The 21,711-nt window shown below is 41.3% G+C and overlaps 3 protein-coding genes across 4 annotated transcripts in view; 1 reads left to right on the top strand and 2 right to left on the bottom strand.

Moving 5' to 3' along the window:
- Positions 1-8,207, bottom strand: part of LOC309708559 (piggyBac transposable element-derived protein 4-like) — a 209,237-nt gene extending 201,030 nt beyond the window's left edge. The window contains exon 1 of the mRNA XM_082536692.1: positions 8,200-8,207. The gene's annotated coding sequence lies outside the window, so the exon portion shown is untranslated. The remainder of the gene's footprint in view (positions 1-8,199) is intronic.
- Positions 1-21,711, bottom strand: part of LOC309708567 (uncharacterized protein) — a 243,165-nt gene that overhangs the window by 113,799 nt on the left and 107,655 nt on the right. The window lies entirely within an intron of this gene.
- Positions 1,353-19,735, top strand: LOC309708549 (uncharacterized protein). Of its 2 annotated transcripts, XM_082536673.1 has the most exons (15): positions 1,353-1,615; positions 2,868-3,203; positions 3,320-3,529; positions 3,651-3,983; positions 4,334-4,567; positions 4,679-5,011; positions 5,149-5,379; positions 10,025-10,282; positions 10,518-10,778; positions 11,662-11,922; positions 13,406-13,487; positions 13,600-13,657; positions 15,220-15,437; positions 15,584-15,657; positions 18,456-19,735. In XM_082536673.1, the coding sequence occupies exons 1-14, from the start codon at positions 1,375-1,377 to the stop codon at positions 15,651-15,653; spliced, it is 3,126 nt and encodes a 1,041-aa protein (XP_082392799.1). In that variant the 5' UTR covers positions 1,353-1,374; the 3' UTR covers positions 15,654-15,657; positions 18,456-19,735. The 2 variants fall into 2 exon arrangements, with proteins under 2 accessions (XP_082392799.1, XP_082392800.1); XM_082536674.1 differs by lacking the exons at positions 4,334-4,567; positions 4,679-5,011; positions 18,456-19,735 and having other exon boundaries at positions 15,584-17,348.

Below are 21,711 nucleotides of genomic sequence, written 5' to 3' on the forward strand. Positions count from 1 at the left end.
AGGGGCTGGTTTGAGCTGCAATGTTCTGTATCTGCTGGTTTCATTTTCTGATCCTGTGCTCTGGTTTGCCCCTGGTGAAAAGGTTTATGTAATCTTTGTGGCAAAAGAGAACTGTTGAGCGATTTTAGATGTTGTGGTTGCATCTTAACCGTGCAGTCCGCTAACCGAGGTAGCAGTTTAAACAGAATCAGGATTCATAACAAAGGTTTTGAACATAACTTTTGTGTGATTAAGAACTCAAAACCCCACTGCATTATTTACTCCTTTGCTGGATACTGAATCTTTTAGAAGAGTCATTTAACAGCTTTTTGGAGGCACTGCATTTGTTGGACTTGTTGGATTCAAAACATTGCTAGAGCTTTAGAAAACAATCATCTTCTACCACAGTCTCCTTGATTTTATAAAGACTTTGCACTAAAGTAACACACTGCAGCAGTGTAGGGTAATGACACTGGGTCCAGGGATTTCATCCTGAAACTTGGCAGTCAGGGTGCTGCTGCCTGTCTCCTGTAACCTTGTGCATGCTTGTGAGACACAGCAAACCTTCTTTCCCACCACATCAATATTTAAACTGCACATCAATATGTGAGATGGCAAGTATTGACGTGGCATCTTAATCTAAACTTCCTACAGAGAAATAACAAGATAACAACACATAACTCACTCTTGATTATAATAACTAAGAATTCAAGGCAGAAAGCAAGGCACATGGCTGTGGGGCTGTGACAGAGCTGGCAGAAGATCCTTAAATATTGTCTGAGTCTAGTCTCTAGTTTATGCAATCCCCAATTTCCCATCAGCTTTGCTGCATCAATTTTAACTTTGCTGGGCACTTAGTGATTCTTTCTGTTTTGTTTCCTTTTTGCATCAGGGTATTGTTTACCCTCACTTTTACCAGCCACACTACACACAGAAGTGGGGGTAACAAAACATCCCTACTTAAACTTGTTTTAAGGGTTAGCCTAGCTTGCCAAAGAACATTTTTTAGTCATTTAAAACTCTATCAGTATATTAGCTATACCTAGCATACTTTTTAGCCGTCCTACTACTGAACTGTTAGGATTCCACTCAGCAGTTATTATCTTCCTTCTGGACAAAAAACAGCTCTAGAGAGATTTAAACTGAACTTGAACCCATGAAACATGAAACATCTATTCATGGCCCAGTTTTCAAAATGATCATTAATAAAGTCAGGCCTGAAGTTTTCAAAAAAGACTCATGTTAAAATGTTTTCTATTGTCCTCAGCAGTTGTATCAGAGGCAGTCCTTTTTTTCTTAAGGTGATATTTTAAGAACATAAAGCTGCATGCAAAGTGTTGTGAGAGAATCACTTCTTTATTTAAGCGCGGGGGTTTACAGGTTTAAAGTCTGTTCATGCATGTTAAGCATGTACAGAGGAAGGAAGACAGCCAGATAACTCTGTTACATTTTCCAACCACAGAGAGCACGGTCTTCAGAGACAGCATCTTCAACACTGGCAGAAATTGTGGCTGGTTTACAACATGTTACATGTTGTGTGATCTACCTGCTGATGGGATTCATGAGACGAGAGGAGCAGCCATGAGTTCAACTGCAGCAGCAACTGGATTGGTTCTCTTCCTTCTCTCGCTGCCAGGTAATTCTGTAATAGTAAGTCAGTCTTGAGGTAGATCACAACTGAACTGTTTTTGATTGGTTTTTACACCACACCATCTGCAGCACATAGCTGTTAAAGGTTTGCATTTCCAATACTGCAACTGAATACAGATTGTAGAAAAGTTTTTTTTATTTATTGTCTCCACTGCATTTAATGGACAAATACAATTTTCAGGCTGCTTTAACTTGGGTTGAAGTTTCTTAACAGAAACTAACAGATAAACAGAAAGTGAATTCCCAGCCATTTTCTTTTCTTTTCTTTTCTTTTCTTTTCTTTTCTTTTCTTTTCTTTTCTTTTCTTTTCTTTTCTTTTCTTTTCTTTTCTTTTCTTTGTTTTTTGCACAAACACATAGTTCCTGGTTCCTAAACATGTTTTGTAAATTATATTGTGAGATAAATTCTAGGCACACAGCGAAATTTGTATGTCACCTGAATAATTTACTACACTATATAATGGCCCTTTCATGCCACTGCAATTTATTTTACATAGACAACATTTGACAACATTTTGTCATATTTCTGTAATGGATGTATTATGCAAATTGTTATATTTGTAATAACAAACCCACAGATACCATTATTATTATCTTGTTTTTGATTTACTGATTTACTGTTTTGAGTTTAATTCCACCGTCAGGCCGGGGTCTTTCTGTGTGGAGTTTGCATGTTCTCCCCGTGTTTGCGTGGGTTCTCTCCGGGTACTCTGGCTTCCTCCCACAGTCCAAAGACATGCAGTTAGTGGGGATAGGTTAATTGGAAACACTAAATTGCCCATAGGGTGAATGCGGGAGAATGTGAGTGAATGGTTATCTCTGTCTATGTGTTAGTCCTGCAACAGACCTGCGACCTGTCCAGGGTGTACCCTGCCTCTTGCCCTAAGACAGCTGGTATAGGCTGCAGCCCGCTGCCAGCGAATGGATGGATGTACTTACTGTTTTGACTCATTCTCACAGCCTGCAAAGACTTGTTTTCAAAGAAAAATCACATCATTAACTCACTCAGAAATTGACTGGATGAAGACTTCTGAATGGACATGGTCTCGCATATGTAAACAACAAGAACAACAAAAACAAAAATACCTTCCTAAATACTTAATACCATATGCATGATAAAAAATCTCAGGAACAATAAATCTGTGCTGCTTATTCTGAGAAAAGGTTCTCAGAACTTTTACTGAAACAATATGTTTGTTGTTGCCATTAATCTAGTTTCTGATGTGTTCTGTGTTACAGTGGTACCGAGTCAGAATGATTATGCAGTGACTTACACTTCTACTCAGATCTGTGCCTTTAAAGGATCAACAGTGGTCATAGGCTGCTCCTTCAAACACCCTTCAAGAGTAATTGTGTTAAAAAGAGTTTGGTTCACTAAAGGGAACAATTATAATCCTGAAGATCTGAAAACAGACCCAGCGTATGCAGGTCGAGTGTCGTACAGTTCTGACTGGAAGGGCTACACTCTGACAATCAGAGACCTGAGAGAGAGCGACTCAGCTGTGTACAAGTTCAGGTTTGAAACAAACCAGAAAAATTTTACTGGTTTACCTGGAGTCACTCTGACTGTCACAGGTAACATTTTTATTTACACATCAGTCAAACCTTGTTATGAACATAACTGTGTGTGTTTGCGTATGGATAATGGATGTTAAAATTTCTCCTCTGATATTATTTCTTGACATAATCAGCTCTTCAGGTACACGTGGAAACATCATCATATTCCAACTGGGCAACACTGACTTGTCAGAGTAGTTGTCGACTAAATTATCATCCCTCCTACATCTGGTACAAAAATGGACACAAGATTTCTAGTAGAAACCAGTATCGGTATTCAGCCAATCTGAATCCTTCAGATAGCTACTCCTGTGCTGTAAGAGATTTCTCCTCTCCTTCAGTGTGTGAGTTTATTTCAGTTACATAAAACCATCTCATAGAGTCATTACATACATCTGAATAAAAATAGTCAAACTCACAGTAACTACTTTCTAAATCTGACTTCAAAATCATTTAATGTTTCAGGTGTCCGAGATGATTCATGCAACAGAGTGAATTACAGCAACAGAAGAATCTGTGCATTCAAAGGATCATCAGTGGACATTTCTTCTACTTACAACAGTTATGAAAGTCCAATCCAATCAAAGTCCTGGTTCCGTTCTGGTCGTGGATCTGAGGACCTCACAGAAGACTCCCAGTATGCAGATCGTGTTCAGGTGACTGAAAGAGAGAGAGGACGCTCCACTCTGAGAATCAGAGACCTGACAGAGAGTGATTCAGCCGAGTATCACTTCAAATTCAAAACACAAAGCTTTGAATGGAAGAGTAGTTTACCTGGAACAACTCTGACTGTCACAGGTACTGATCAACACACACTGATGGATATTTAATCAGGAACAACTTTATACTTTATCTGCATATATATATATATATATATATATATATATATATATATATATATATATATATATATATATATATATATATATATATACACATATATGTATATATATATATATATATACACACATATATGTATATACATATACTGCACTTTCACTTTTAACTTTTGAGGGATTTCATGTTTACACTTTGAGAGAATGATCATTTTCATGAATTCATCTACTCAGAACTGAATTCCCTATTATGACTCCTTCAGTGTGAGAGTGACTGACATCTTATTTATTGTTTCTTGTCCACTGGTCAAGATGTTCAGGTCAGAGGGTTCAATGGACGACAGTTGGATTGTGTCACCAGATGTGATCCTTATGTTTCTTATGTCTGGTACAAAAATGGACAACAAGTGATTGGAGCCAGCTCTTCTTCTTATGACGTGTCACGTGACACTTCAAACAGCTACCCATATCAAAGGTCATATGACAATAAAAACAGCTACTCATGTGCTTTAAAAGGATTTGAGGATTTTCACTCTTCGTTAGTTTGTGAGTTCACTTTGAGGTTTTACGTGAATTAAAACTTCTTATCTGGGTAATAATTAATGTCATGTTCTGTCATTAAATTTGTTTTAAAATGTTTTAATTGTAATTTTTCAGGTACACAGGGTCAACGGTGCAACAAAGTGAATTACAGTAAAAGAAAAATCTGTGCATTCAAAGGCTCATCAGTGGACATTTCATGTACTTACAACAGTTATGAAAGTTCAATCCAATCAAAGTCCTGGTTCCGTTCTGGTCGTGGATCTGAGGACCTCACAGAAGACTCCCAGTATGCAGGTCGTGTTGAGGTGACTGAAACAGAGCGAGGACTCTCCACTCTGAGAATCAGAGACCTGACAGAGAGTGATTCAGCCGAGTATCACTTCAAATTCAAAACACAAGACTTTGAATGGAAGAGTAGTTTACCTGGAACAACTCTGACTGTCACAGGTACTGATCAACACACAGTGACTCATAATTTCATTCAGTTGAATTTTACAAACTGAATCTTGTGTTGTTAATTATTTACTTGTTGGTGTCTTTGTGGTTTGACTATTTAACAATGTGAATACTTTAATTTCACACAGCTCTGCAGGTGAAGGTGAGCAGAATAATACCAGTCCATGAGTGTCAGACTGAGGCAGAGCTGAAGTGTGAAAGCAGCTGCAGTCCAGCTGGTCGTCTTTCTTTCATCTGGTTCAAGAACGGACAGAAAAACACAAAACAGCAAACTTCTACTTATACAGACTGCTTTTATCCTGGAGACAACATCTCCTGTGCTTTCACAGGATATGAGGATTACCACTCTCCACCAGTGTGTGAGTTCACTTCATGATTCAGTCACAGACTTTTATCATTCTGACAGATTATAAATAACTTCAAAGTGACGATAGTTCGAGTCAGGTTCACAAAATTGAAACCTTCATTCAGTTTTGTGTGTGTTCGTGATCAGAGGACAGGATATATCAGCTCCTTTCACTGCCCAGCTGTAGGCTACTGCATAGTGAAGATATCATATACTCTAATGAAAGACGGCCGTACGCCGAACGATTTTTGAGCAGGAAATCTGCTTCATGTAAGGAAACAAGGAGCTCTTCCTTTGGAAGTTTGGAAAGATCGTTCATCGTTCTCTCACTGCCAGGCCTATTTCATGTGACTTTTTTTTTCTTCATAATTCAGGAACATGATGATTCTGCAGTCACAATATGGATATCAATGTTAAACGTGTGATAAATAAGAGTTAACTAAACTTGAACTAATTACCCATTTCAAACCAAACTGTCACAGTTCTGGGTCATTTTGACCCAGCATTTTCTGTTTCTTATATTTTGATGTTTTTCTAGACCAGGGGTCGGCAACCTTTCTGATGACGAGTGCCATTTAAAATTTCCTCAGAAGTCAGTGTGCCATATGATTGCATTAGCAATAAATTGAATAACGCTCTATATGAACAGTTACGCACTATATAGAACCACTTTCTAGAATTATATTTGTTTGCAGATGTTGGCAGCTGTCAGCGAATAGTTATCAGCTATTTTGAAACAAAAAAAAGACACTTTTTATCCATAACAAGAACTCCATAACAGCAAATGAACTGTACAACAGAAAATACAAATGTTATTTATGGTCTCCTCACAACGATGATAAGAAAAATAAACTAAGCCAATATAGCATGTCTGTTAATACAAAGACACACATGTTAATGTGATCTCTGGTCTCCCACTCAGAGACACAGGTCTCTGAGTGCCCATTCAGATGGCTACCTGAGGACACTCTTCATGTGAGAGAAAATCTGCTCACACAGATATTTAGAGCCAAGTACTGTCAATAAGGCCTCTGCAATGTTCTGAAGACAGTTAAACTTGTCAGGTAGTGATGTCCAGCAGGTGAAAATGCAGCTCCATGAACACACACAGCTGTGGATTCCAGCTGCTTCGATGTCGCATTAACTGGTATTAACTCAGCCAGTTAATGCGAGACAAATCCAGCTGCTCATTAAAGATCTCTGGTTTGATCAGAAAATAAAACATTGGTCCATACACCTGAAAGTCCCAATTTGCAGTGTGCACCGAGGTGCGGCCATTTATTTTTTGATGCACCTTCTCAGATTAATTCCCTGGGTGTCGTGCCCAGGGCTGGACTGGGACAAAAAATCAGCGCGGGCATTTTGACTAAAGACTTGCCCACCAGGTATTAAAGCCATAAAGCCTTTGAATGAAAACAAACGCTGTTGTGACAGTGATGTACACTGTCTTGTTGGTATATGTATGATTTCTATACATTTTACATCAGATAACACCTTTGGTTGTAAGATTCAGATAATTATTTAATAACAGCCAGACATTTTAAATGAGAATAAGAAAGTACATCTTTGTGCCCCCCTTTCCCTGTTAATGCCCTACCTGCCCCCCCTGGCAAAACTTTGCTAGACCCGCCCCTGCACAGTTACCAGCTGTCAGCTACTTAGAAACAGATCCTGGTGTTATTTCTCAGAAACAGTTCATAACTTCCCTTCAACTCATTCATGTCACCTAAAAGGTAAACCTGTTTCTCCATCACCTGTTCATCTCTGATGATTCAGTAAGGACATCTCCTGATTTCATGTTTCCCTCTCGCCACATATCCAAACCGATATCATGACCAGCAGCTTTTACAGCTGTGGCTCCAGCAAACATCAGCTGATACTAGAAAGTAATCCATCCATTCGCTTCCGCTTATCCTTTTCAGGGTCGCGGGGGGTGCTGGAGCCTATCCCAGCTGTCATAGGGCAAGAGGGGGGGTACACCCTGGACAGGTCGCCAGTCTGTCGCAGGGCTAACACAAAGGGACAGACAACCATTTGCACATTCACACCTAGTGGCAATTTGGATTATCCAGTTAACCTATCCCCACAAGCTGCATGTCTTTGGACAGTGGGAGGAAGCTGGAGTACCGGAGAGAACCCACGCAAACACGGGGAGAACATGCAAACTCCACACAGAAAGACCCCGGCCTGATGGTGGAATTGAACTCAGGACCTTCTTGCTGTGCGGCAACAGTGCTAACCACCTTGCCACCGTGCTGCCCACTAGAAAGTAATATTAAATAAATTCTAACAACAGCTGATCAAGCTTAAATGTGCTGCTGTTGTTTAGTGCGACATCCGGCGGTTTCTTCTTTCTGGCGCAAAGTGGCGATAAACAAACAAGAGAGAAAAGCCGATCAGCTGATCATTGATCAGTTTCATGATTAAAGTAGCAACAGGTGAGGGAGGGGGAAAGAATGAGGCAGCTGTGCAGCGTAACGACACAGAATAACTCCAGCTTTGTCCCATACTTCAGCTAGAATGTAAAAAAAACCACACAAACTGCATCCCTTCTCAGCTCAACACGAAACACAAATATTGTCTCTGAATGCGGGAGGATTCCGTCTTTTTACGGGACAGTTGGCAACTCTACTAACTAACCTTATAAATAAAATAAAGTTCACTATCAGTAACATCATAGCACCCACCCAGCTGTATAGAAAATCCATCATGCTAGCTAGTATGCAGTACGAGTTATTGTAACTGACTGTAGAAAGTCAGCACAACGAAAATAAACTCCACCTAAACTTGGTTTATATCTGACCCAGACAGACTGCAGGTCATAACTTCTTACCTGAAGTTCAGTTCAAACTCGGACCAGCGGCCACCTTGGGTCTCTCCTCCTCCTGCCTCCCCTTTCCCTCATCCACCTGTTGGCTTCCACCACTTGCTAATGTTACTGAATCTGTGGAAGCTCCACCACAGCCACCACCAAACAACTGAGTTATTTTTTACACACCGGCCAGCATCTGGCCAATCCACCACCTTTCATTGTTTATACCGTTACAATAAAAAATCATCTGGCCACCCAGCAAATGCCCGATGGCCAGTCCAGCTATGGACGTGCCATCAGTTAACCCTTCGCGTGCCAACTGTGGCACGCGTGCCTAGGGTTGCAGACCCCTGTTCTAGATTATATTTATGTTCTAAATCATAATCTAGCCCTGCAAGGGACATGGGAGAAAAAAAATTACGATGAACTTTTGCGAGATCTCGCAAAACTAACTCGGGATCTCGCAAAAGTTTTGCAAAAGTTGAATTCCAACAATGGCGGCAGCTACTTAGTTGTACTATTACTCTTTCTGGGTCACAAAATAAACTTTTAAGATATTTTGAGGTGTGAATGTAGCTGTTTAAACGTCAAATATCTGCTCGGTTTACAAGACATCACATATTTGCAAAAGTGCTCTGACGTTTTTGGAGATGTCTGACACCCACCATCTCGAAGCTAACGGGAGGTTGAGACCTACTACAGCCGGGGGGAACACCGCTCTCCCGGCACATCGTGCTTCGAACTCCCGGTCGGCTTCGAGCAGGCGGTCTCCGAAATGTTTTCACTTTTGCGAGATCCCGAGTTTGTTTTGCGAGATCTCGCAAAAGTCCGTCTTAATTTTTTTTTCTCCCATGTCCCTTGCGGGGCTCCGTAATGTTATGATTCTCAAGATATGCTTTTTTGCTTATTATTATTCTAGGTTTCAGTTTGGTTCTGGTTATAAGTTTAGTTTGATGTTAATTCTTCTTTTAGTCTCTGTCGTCTTTGGGTTCCCTGTGTTATATTCTTTCAGTCTGCCTCAGTGTCAGGTCTGTGTCTTTGTAAATTGTTCTGTGTTTCCTGTTATATATTGATAGTCCCAGTCTGATGTCATAATGTTCAGTTTTACTTCTCCCCTGTCTCGTTAGTCTAATTTCTCCCAGCTGTGTCTCCCTCCTGTTTCCCATTCCCTGATTACTCCCCAGTGTATATAAGCCCTGTGTTTGCCGGTAACGGAACACACACTCTTTGTTGCGTTGTTAATGTCTGCTTACCCTCAGTTTACGCTGTGTGTTCCGTTACCTGTTTTGCCTGCCTGTTAGTTTATTTTTTCCTCAGTATAGTTAGTCTTCTGTTCAGTCTGCAAGCTGCAATAAAGCTGTTTGAGTTTACCTTTGCGTCAGTGAGTCCTGCATTTTGGGTCCTTCCTCTCTGCCTGCCTGCACACAGCCATGACAGAAACAATCAATTCTAAAAGCTGAGAAAATCATTTTTGTGCCTAATCCAGCCAACCTGAATTATAGCCTTATCATATCATCATTAAATTTGTTTTTGGAAGGCATGCTTAATTAATTCAGAAGATACCGTTACCAATGTAATGAGCATTGCGGTACTCGTACCTGTGTGGCAATTTTGAACAAGAGATAAGCAGCAGTGCTCTGACTACACAGAGGGTTAGTTGCAGATGTAAAGTCTGTCCTGTGAATTGTGAGAGTGGTAAGACTGAGAAACTCAATTGATCTATACAAAACACGTTTATATGCTGAAGATAACAGATTCAGAAAATGACTGATAATTAAATTGCTTTATTTATTGTGTTTGTTAAAATCTAATCAAATCTAATCAATCTTTATATTCTCTCTCCTAGATGCTCCAAAATTTGCTTCAGTACTGGTGCTGAATAACTCTCATGAGATAGTGGAGGGTAGCTCTGTGAATCTGACCTGCAGCAGTGATGCTAACCCAGCAGCTAATTACACCTGGTACAAGGACAAAAAAACAATCAGTACAAAACAAGAGCTCATCTTCAGATCCATCCAGTCTTCTGACTCTGGAGAGTATAATTGTACCGCTAAGAATGAGCTGGGTCAAAGACCATCTGAAGTCATCTCTATCAATGTGAAATGTGAGTGAAGACAGTTATCTTTGCATAATTAATAGTTTTAACAGCAATTTTTTTTTACAACCAAACAAGGCCACACTTTACAAACCCCGATACAGTCATAGAGTCAGAGTAAATGCTGCAGGTCTAAAACCTTTATCAGTATTCAGTTATAGAAAAGGTTTAATATGTCACAAATTTTAGGTCAAACAGGAACAGGAATACATGTTTTTTAGTATATTTTCTATTTCTCCTCCAGATGCTCCAAAGCTTGCCTCTGTGTCAGTGAGTCCCTCTGCTGAGATAGTGGAGGGCAGTTCAGTCACTCTGACCTGCAGCAGTGATGCTAACCCAGCAGCTAATTACACCTGGTACAAGGAGAACAAATTATTGCTTCATGGACCAGTGGGAAGGTACCATTTCTCCTCCATCAGCTCTGAGCACAGCGGGAACTACTCGTGCAAAGCTGAGAATCTGTATGGACCAGCACAGTCCGTAACTCTATACATAGATGTTGAGTGTAAGTATTTCAGTGAACAGCTCAGAAAACATGTCTGGTTGCAAATAATTGCGCTATTAAGTACTCACTAGCACTAGATGAGGCTAAAAAAAAGACCAGAATTTTTGGTCATACTTTTTTCAAAATTATATGCTAACTGACAAATGACTTGTGATTGAGTCTTTGCAGTAAGTAAATGGTTTTATAGTCGGACTCTCCTCCCTCCTTTTTCACGTCATGCCCGTCTTTTATACTATCTACGATGCAAACATGCTAAACTATAATTATAGGTATGATAAGGTTCTGGGATTGAATCTTCTTGCCAGCTGTGTGGAGTTTACATGTTCTCCCTGTGTGGGTTCTCTCCTGGTGCTCTGGCTTCCTCCCACAGTCCAAGGACATGCATATGAGGTTAATCAGTAATTCTAATCTGGCAGTAGCGGTCAATATGAATGTTTGTCTCTTTCTCTGTTAGTGTGCTTTAATGCTCACCATTTATAGTCTGTCACTGTGCCCCTGTGTGAACAGGATAAACTGGATTAAGACTGGCATTACAGTACATCCAGAAAGTATTTTCCGTGCTTTACTTGTTCCATATTTCGTCATATTACAGCCTTATTCTAAATGGTTAGCAAATGTTTTCACTTTGTCATTATGGTGTATTGTGTGTAGAACTTTAAGGCTGTAACATTACAAAAATGTGGAACTGGAAGTTAAGCGTGGTGAACACTTTTCTGAATGCACTGTACATGCAAAGAGTTTACAACCATGTGTTTTATGTAATCTATATATTCTGACTCTGCATTATTGGGTTTCTAAAAATGTCAAAAAATAAATAAATACTGATTAACCTAAACAAAACAAGGCTTTCAAATATTGACGACTGGTCTCCAATATGCTGCAGATCCTCCGAGGCTTCCCTCTGTGTCAGTGAGTCCCTCTGCTGAGATAGTGGAGGGCAGTTCAGTGACTCTGACCTGTAGCAGTGATGCTAACCCAGCAGCTAGTTACACCTGGTACAAGGAGAATGAAGACTCAGCAAAAGCATCAGGCCAGAACTTCACCATCACTGACTTCAGACCCGAACACATTGGGAGTTATTACTGTGTTGCACAGAACACAAGAGGACATCATAACTCCACCTTACAGCTGATTGTTACAGCAAGTAAGTGACTAAATTTATAAATTTGCCCATTTATCTCTGCATCATTTCATCATTTCAGAAATAAATAAATAAAAATTGACCTGAACATTGATACATGTAGAAATATTACACTAGGATCTAAGTGTGTGCGTGATTCATCAACTAGACAGTTAAACATCATTGTCTTTGCTAGGCAGTTCCAAAAATACTAGTTATATTGTTCTTACTTTATTAATGTAAAACAGCATTTACCAGTTCAAAGATGTTACAGATGGCTAACTCCCCATTTCTCTCTTTTTTGTTGAAGTTGTAATCACGCAAAATAGATGACAGTGCCTATAGTACTTTGACATTGAGAAAATAAGATCAGATCAGGAATAAATAGATACAGCATTACCCAAATATAATACTTTGCAAAAAATAGAAAAATGTAGACTACCAGTCAAAAGTTTTTAGATCATCCCAGTCTTTCCAAAATGTATTTTAAACCTAAGCCATGTTTAGCAAATATAACAGCTGAACACGCCTGTGGCATTCTTTCTACAATAGAAATCAAACATTGTTCAGAGAGTTCTTACCATATCTGTTGCAGAAATTCACATAAACATGCAGCACCTGTAGGTTGCTTTGCTTTCACTCTTCTGTCCAGTTCATCCCAAACTAGCTCGATGGGGTTTAGGTCTGAGGACTGTGCTGGCCACTTCATGGTTTCAAGCTTACGACCTTGTTCTTTTTTCTTGAGGTAGTTCTGGAATAGCTTGGACTACATTTTGGGTCATTATCTTTCTGTAGGATGAACCCCTGACCAACTAGGCACATACTAGAGGGTATTGCATGGATAAGCAGAATGCTGTCGTAGGCGTTTTGGTTCAGGGCGACTCTGTACAAGTCACCGATCCTGGATCCAGCAAAACAGCCCCAGACCATCACACGTCCTCCTCCATGGTTGACAGTTGATGCCACCCACTGTGGAGCTATCCTTCCTCCTACTCGACAACGTACCAGCTGTCAGAATAAAAGCCACTTTAGCAGGAATTAGATGCAAAACCACAGTCCATGAGTCATAAACTAGAAGGTTTTGGTCTGATATGCTTTATGTTCATTCTTAACCCTAGAACACTATCGCTATAAATAGTAACACGATCACTAATGCCGGGTGATTTATACCCGGTATAATATAACCAATGAACAGTAATCAAATATATCAAAATATGACAACACATGACAAATTAGAGTGGTCTTCTTTTACTTTCAACTGTGCCATGTCTAACAAAATGAAAAATAAAACTCCTAAAACAAAATAATGACTCTGGAAAGCTGGTCTTTGGTCCACCCATTCCTGGGACATTTGAGACTTCCCTGGTGATGGCACAGGCTCCTCGACACGCAAACAGCTGCAGGAGTGAGAAATCATGTAAATGTATTTTCACCCAGCGATAGTGTTCTAGGGTTAATAGACCCAAAATCCTGTAATCCAGTTACTAATCCAGAGTTTGTTTCCCAGGTTTAGTGAAATCAGCTGCAATTGCATCGATGACTATTTTCTTTTTGGCTATCGTAATCCTCTCTGCAGTCATATTCATAAGGTGAGCAGATCAGTTTTTAAAATGAACTACAATTAGTTCTTCACTCTTGTCATCCAAAGATTCCTGAAATTCCAATGCTCATTGTTCAATGTTCGTTCTCTGTTCTGTATAGAAAAACGAGGCCCTTAAAAGTCATTTTCTCCAAAGACAGGACAAACAGCATCGCACAGGTAAGGAAGAAAGGGTGATTAAATGGTCATCACACATAAGATAAATACAAAACTAATGTGAAAGAGCTGTACTGTAGGAGTATCTCTGGTTATGGCTGCACACAGTTGTCCCAACTGAGGATTGGTTCTAAGTTTACTATTGATCTACATCCTTCCCTGACATATGATCACAAGTGATCACAATTGTGGATACAAGCAATTGGAAATGAGCTTCCTCCGAAGGGTGGCTGACCTTTCCCTCAATGATAGGGTGAGAACTTTGGCCATCCAGGAGGGGCTCAGAGTGGAGCTGTGCTGCTCCTCGATATAGAAAGCAACCGGTTGAGGTGGTTCGAGCATCTGACAAGGATGAATCTTGGTGCCTCTTGGGTGAGGTGTTTTAGGCATGTCCCACCGGGAAGAGGCCCTGGGGCAGACCCAGGATGTACTGGAGAAATTATATCTTTCTGCTGGCCTGGGAATGCCTTGGTGTTTCTCAGGATAAGCTGGAGAAGGTGACTGGGGAGAGGGAGGTCTGGGCTTCTCGATCTGACCCTGGATAAGCAGAAGAAGATGGATGGATGGATGGACGGACGGGCGGACGGATGGATATGGGCTCAAAGTGTGGTCATAAATATTTTGTACTTGTAAATCAGGATTTGTATATGTAAAAAGAATTTGTGTGTGCGTAAAAAAGATTTTTATGTGGACTTAGCCAAAAAAATACATGTGAAACTCTGCAAGTTACAAGTACGAATTTTGACCCTATTTTTATTCCTTTCATCTGATTGGTCAATGTCATGTCAATCACAAATTTAACTATCAAATCAGAGAACAGATAGGTTTGGCTGTCGGAGGGGGCTTTTTAGTTCAAAAAAGCCCCCTCCAACAGCCAAACCTATCTGCAGTTCAGCAGGTCCTTGAAGGGTAATACAGTTTGAAGCTGGAGGATCTCTATGTAAATATCGATAGAAGCTAGGTCCCCTAACTTTCAGCAGCTGTTGAAAGGATAAAGTTGTGGTATATCAGTGGTTAGAAATACCATTATTACTTTAGGATTAGTTTAACACAAAGTCAGGGCTGACCCGGGACCATTGCTGTGAGCCACAGTGCGCAGCATAAAGGTCCTTTCACATCGGACGCAGGATGTGCTGCTAATGCTAACTGCTAACTAAAAGCCAAGGATCCAGAATTTGTTGCGCTGGCTGCTGAATTCTGTGGGTTTTTACAGCAGCTCTACCTGTACTAGATGCACCTGCTCCTTGTCGTTTCTATCTCGGACTTTGTGTTGTCTACAAGAGTTTCAATAAAAACATGTATGCTAATTCATAACGAAGAAAGCTTTGTAACTATCCCCACTAGTGAAGACTGTCATTTCCAAAACACTGTGTCCTTCTGTTATTTTCCTTCAGGTGGTCATTCTCACTCACTTAGTTTTTGCCGTCACCATCTTTTGCTGGGGATACTTACCTCTCCAAAAACAGATACAGTCCACTCATGGTGGACCCTATGATGTCCAACCCTGTTTCTGTGGGATTCATTTGAGTATTAAGTATTCTTATTGCTGAAAATTTTTTCTTCAGAAAAGTGCATCTCCAGAACATGATGGCCCTTCAGCTCCACCAGCAGAGCAGCAGGACGACCTTTGCTACGCCAGTGTCAGTTTCTCAAAGAGCCAAGAAGATCCTCTCTACTCCAACATTATGCCCACTAAACCCAAAGGACAAAATGAAGAAGATGAGGAAGAGGGAGGGGGAGATGTGGAATACTCTCTTGTCAAGTTTATTAATGGAGCCCAAGGGTGAGCCTCTTTATTTGTCCACAATGTTGAAAAATGTTTATTGCTTTGATTGTTGTTCCTATGACTTTTTTTCCTTAATTAATGCTCATAATATTGTGAGATTCTTATTATAAAATCTTCATAATTCAGTATTTTTATCATTACAGATTAAGAGGTGAACAGGCTGTGGAAGATTCATCTGCACTGTACAGCACAGTCAGGAAAATCTACCATTGAGTCTGTAAGGATGTGTTTGTATTTATTAAAGAGTGTTGAGCGTTTTTGGTTAATGGTCTTTTGGAAAACTGGGAATGAAGAAGAAATTTTCCATGACAGCTAGGCTTTAATTTGTTTGATATGTATAGTGTAGAGCATTTTAAATGTATTCACATTTGTGCATGAATGTGGTTTCAACACAGATTTGTTTGTATGCACTGTTTGTGAATGACTCACTCAGTGTATGTCCACATGTACACTCTTGCTTCCTTCATTTTCTAATGCGATCATTCAAATGCATTATAGCTCCGTCTCCATGCACTGATGACTGTTTTATGTATCTATCAACTCAAAGAGATTTTTTATTTACCGTGGCTTCGTTTATTTTTTAAGAACGTGACTTATTTACCAATGCTTTCACTCTCATAATAACCTGACTGGAATGCACTGATATATATTATTTAATGAAAAAAAAAACTTTAATAAATATTTCTTAAGGGCTTAAGGATTTTTTTCATGGGTTTAATTGTTTGTAAGTGAGGGGACATGTTTTTATATTTCATATTTTAATATGCAGTGGTATTCATTCATTAAATAGATTTAATAAACACACATACCCACACACCTCTGACTGCACTGTAGGTGGGTATTTTACAGTTGGGCAGATGTGAAGGAGCAGGGTCAAGTTTCTCAGTAGATGGCAAATAATAATTTGTGCATCCTTTATATCTCATATCAGTGTTGCTCCAGCTGTTTGGTTGCTTAGCTCTGTCCACAAGATTTAGACAGCCTGTCCATCCATGTGTCCATCTGTCCTTCAGCATCTTGACAACTGCTGACCAGATCCACAGTTTGAGGTAGTTTGGGTGAGTGGATCTGTCGTTGTGTCATGTCATGGGTTCCTGGTTTCTCTTTGTCCCATGTCTTCTGTCTTCTTTATCTCTGTCACTGTGGTTACTGTTAGATTGTCTGTGTTAATTGTCTTTCAGTAGTTTCTATTTTTGGTTGAAGGTTTGGTTTCTAATGTGTCTTATTCTAGAATTAGAAGTGACTGTTTGCCTGTAACTGTTTTTACTTGCGCCCCGTTCCCAGCTGTGTCTTGTTTTTCAGCCCATCTTCTGTATACATAATACACAGGCAGGTTTGTTTCAGTATCTTTAGTTACGCCCCTTTCATTGCTTTAACCCATCAAAGCCCAATTATAATCTAAAACTCAGTCAGTCAGTTTAGGGGAAGTCTGTAAATTGAAAGAGTAAAAATATCCGCTAGTGTCCACAGAGCTAGCCTCAGTAAACCACAGTGTTAGCCGCCAGCCTGGTTGGTTAAACTGTTCCATGTTTCAGATTTTATGCTTTCTCTGTGCTTCATGACCATTCTTTGTTTCTGATATGCTGAACAGCACAATAAAATTAAGAAATAAGAAGTTATATAATTAATGAAACTGAAAATAAGTGTTGCAGTGGTAAAATGCAGCTGCCTGATCACCAGACCAGTGAAATGCATTTATTTTTATTGCCTTCTCAGCATTTTGACCGTGTTATGTGCAGTTAGTGCAGTAGAACTTTACACAACAGACTGCAAGACAAACAAGAAGTGACAGTGCATGTCTTTAAAGAATAAATAAAAATCCGAGACCAATCAAATTTGAATGCCTGTACTAAACCGACCCCACATATACCACAATAAAGTGAAAGCAGACGATAAAGAGCAACATGATGCTGGACCTCCAAAACATCTGCTGATGTTTATCATATATATATATATATATATATATATGATAAACATCAGCAGATGTTTATCATATATATATATATATATATATATATATATATATATATATATATATATATATATTTGTTAAATGATTGAATGATCATCAAACACTACTGTAAATAATAATTTTATTGCAATTAATTCTCTTCTAACAAATGGTGTCATGGATGGGGGGAGTACATGTTTCAGACTGCCCCACCCAGCCTATAGTGTATTGAAGATTTCATGCACAGTTTCCATTTCATGTTGGGAATATACAGATATTCAAATATTAAGCTTATTTCATACCATAAAGAGGAAGGAAACCAGCACAGACAACTGATTTGTGGTTTCCATACTTTCAAAAAAGTCACAAGTTTTGTTTAAGATTGCGTGAGCTGTGCTATTTATTACTTTAGATAAGTGATTGTTGATGCACAGATCTGATGAACCCTTTAGTCTAACAGTGGCTAACAGTACCTGTCTGTGTCTGGTACTGTACATTTATGTCAGGTAACGACCCTCATTTACTGGATCACCACTATCGATACCCTCTGCAAGTCGTTCCCTTTGAAACGTAATTCTTTGTGGCACACATTCAACAACATGTGGAAACATTCCTCAGAGATTTTGCTCCATATCAACATGACGGCATCACACAGTTAGTGAAGATTTGTTGGCTGCACAGCCCTCGCGTAAATCTCCCGTTCTACCACATCCCAAAGGTGCTGTGTGTAGAGGCCATATGAATACAGTGCACACTGTCATGTTCAAGAAACCCGTTCAAGATGATTTGAGCTTTCTGACATGGTGTGTTATTCTGCTGGTGTCATGGTCTGGGTGAGTGCTGGCGTAATTATCTGTTTTGCTGCCTCCACCTCTGGGTGGAGTCGCCGTGCTCTGGCACGCCTCCTCACCTGTGAGCAATTTTGCTGCCAGCATTTAAGACCACCGCTCACCCCTACTCGCCGCCAAGTGTTCAGCTAACCATAGTTACTGATGGTCACCACAGTCTTAGTCTAAAGAGGTGTTTTTCACAGAAAGCCACTGATGCTATGTTTATCTCTGTAGACTTCCAGCCGACTGCTGCGCTCAATCCCGAACAATACTCACCCTCATCCTGTTGCTGGTTTAATCGTGGCTGTTCAGTTTCTCGCATCTGCAGTTTATTCTACTCACCTGGCTGCTCTCCAGTCGTCGTCACAGCGCCCTACGGATTACCCGCTCTGGAATCTGGCTGCTCATTCGGACCTTTTGACCTCTCCCCTTTCGTCAGCTGTAAGACTGAGATGACTCAACTTTGATTCTCCTCTTCTGGACTTCAGGGCTTTGTCATTAAATCTCCTCTTTTCTTTGCAGTGTTCGGAGACTCCCAGTTGCATTTCCCGATGCCCTTCCCACTAGCCTTGAACCTAAGTCTACTAAATGAATTAACGTTCCTCATGTTTAACATGTTTGTGCTTAGTTCTAGTCATAGTTTGTCGTTTATGTCATAGATCTAGAACAGCGGTCCCCAACCCCCGGGCCTCGGACCGGTACCGGTCCGTGAGTCGTTTGGTACAGGGCCGCGAGAGTTGAGGCTCAGGTGTGAAATGTATAGTTTTCAGGGTTTTTATTGGTTTTCAGCCTTATTTTGTTATCATTTTTATCATTAACTTGGTTTTCCTGGGTCTTTTCACGTGTGTTATGAATAAATTTTCTTTTTTTCGGTACTGGTACTAGTTCGAAAGGAGCCAGCTGAGGTGGTTCGGGCATCTGACAAGGATGCCCCCTGGGCGCCTCCTGGGTGAGGTGTTCCAGGCATGTCCCACCGGGAGGAGGCCCCGGGGCAGACCCAGGACAGACTGGAGAGATTATATCTCTCGGCTGGCCTGGGAACGCCTTGGTGTTCCCCCGGATAAGCTGGATGAGGTGGCTGGGGAGAGGGAGGTCTGGGCCTCTTTGCTTAGGCTGCTGCCCCCGCGACCCGGCCTCGGATAAAGCGGATGAAGATGGATGGATGGATGGATGGTACTAGTTTTATTTTGTTGTATTTATCCGCGACACCTTAAAGGCCGGTCCGTGAAAATATTGTCGGGCATAAACCGCAAAAAAGGTTGGAGACCGCTGATCTAGAAAACCTTAATTCATAGGTTATAGTCCTCATTTCTGGTTATCCCTACCAGTTCTTAGTTTATAGTTCATATTCTTGATCTCTTGGCTATAAAGTCTTAAAAGTAAACCATGTTATCTTGTGCTTCCATGTGAGTTTTGCTCTGAGTCAGTCTGTTTGGTGCGGCCTCGGCTGTGACAGCTGGAAGCAGTCATCAGAAAATAGTCATACAGAGATGAACGTGGTCAACAACAATTTTCATGCAGACATTCACATCACTCACACTCTCATTACACATACATATAGGATCTTGGGGGTGGGCACAATCACGGAGTCCAAATCACCATCAGGGTGTACACCTCACCCCTGACGTCGTTGCCCACCTCTCAATTTTAAATACACTTAGTCATTGAGGGTTAGCAGGAGGGACTATGCGCTTACCTGCTGCTCCTTGGCAGGTAGCTCCATGCCCTCCTGGGTTTTAATTGCACCTTAGAACACATATGCATCAACACTACAATGAGCGGGTGGAGGGAGGTTTGGAGTCTTCTCCCACCCCCATTCTCTGCGGCCTGCTGGAGCGGGAGGGCTAGTAGGAGGAGTTGGCCGTCCGACTGCGGTCTGGGGTGTGGGGCCTCCCTGCTGCTGCGGAGTCGGGGTGGTCTGCCTCTCCCCACCGCAGGGAAAAGGGTAACACCACCTGGGTCTGGGTGCAATTCCCCCCTCCAGGGGCAAGGGTACCTAGACCCGGTTTGTAGAGTACACTTGGGGAGTGTGATTGTGTGTACAGCGTCTCTTTATGTCTGTCTCCACGTTGGTTGAGTGTGGAGTGAGTGCATATGAGAGCATGAGGGTGGGAATGGATGTTTGTGTCTGTGTGTGCCTGTATGTCTGTGTCTATATGTCAGGTTGGGTATCAGACGCCACCTCTCTGGGGACACCTCAGGCCCTCCAAGGTTTGGAGGCCTATCTCCACCCACCACCACTTCCCCTGCCGGTGGCGGACTCCCTCAGGTGTCGGTGTGTTGGTGGTTCTTTGTGTCTGGGGGTGGGCGTCCGGGTACACACCGGCTCACTCCTTGGCGGCCGCTTGTCGGGGCCTGGGGCCTGGGACTCGCTCGGGCCCCTTTGGAGGTGGGGTGCCCCCGGCCTCTCGGCCTAGGGCTCGGTCACTCAGGCGCAGCTGGGGGCCGGCGGAGCTCACGGGCGCGTCACTGCAACTCCCCCTGACTTCTGCTCCGCGGCTGCTGGGCGAGCCCTCATCTGGGACTCTCCTCAGCTCTTACTGGGACAGTGGCGCGGCTGCCCCTCTGTTGGTCTTCCATGGTCTCTTGTGTTCTGGGGGCCTCTGGATGTCTGGAGTTTTGATCTCCTCCATACCCGCTTCACACCCTGGAGGACGGGGCTGTGGCCCCCCCACACTCCCTAGCAGATCATTACATGGAGAAACCTTTGGAATGCAAGCATGCTGATCCACACAGGTATGCACACATGGGTATTCACAGACACGGACTAAAGCTTTCTTGGCTGCTGCCTCAAAGCACACTGTGCGCTGTCTATCTTGCGTGCTGCACAATATCGTTTATTATTTAGTAAATATTGATATCTATGACTAGCTAGTTTATTGTGATGGTGCTTTGTTTTCTCTATTATTATGTTGCTCTTTGTTGTTTGCTGTCTCCTCTGTTTGTTTTTTTTGTTTGTTTGTTTTTGTTTTTTTTTTCTCCATACAGGTGACCCAGGAGTTCTTTTTTTTTTTTCTCTCTCTTCCCCCCCCTTCTCACCGTCTCTTCTCCTCTTTGGTTTTCTTTCTTTCTCTCCCCCTCTCTCTCTCATTCATTCCCCCTGTCCTATTTATTAAAAAAAAAAAAAAAAAAAAAAAAAAATGACAAAGGATGAACTGAAGCTCTGCCATCACGTAATGTCGCATACTGCTGTTTCTGATGTCATTTAAAAAGAAAAAAAAAAAAAAAAAAAAAAAAGAAAAAAAAACAAAAAAAACAAAAAACAATTTTCATGCAACACTGCTCAAATGGCACTAAGTTACCCATAGTGTTATCGGAAAATATCCCCCAAACTACTACACCACCAGCCTGAGCTGCCAATACACATCAGCATGGATCCATGATGCTTTCATGCTGTTTACACCAAATTCTGAACCTTCCACCTGAATGTTACACCAGAATTTGACTCATCAGATCAGACGATGTTTCTCCAATCTTCTGTCCAGTTGTG

Source organism: Aulonocara stuartgranti (assembly GCF_965226115.1).
Source record: "Aulonocara stuartgranti genome assembly, chromosome: 6".
Lineage (NCBI taxonomy): Eukaryota > Metazoa > Chordata > Actinopteri > Cichliformes > Cichlidae > Aulonocara > Aulonocara stuartgranti.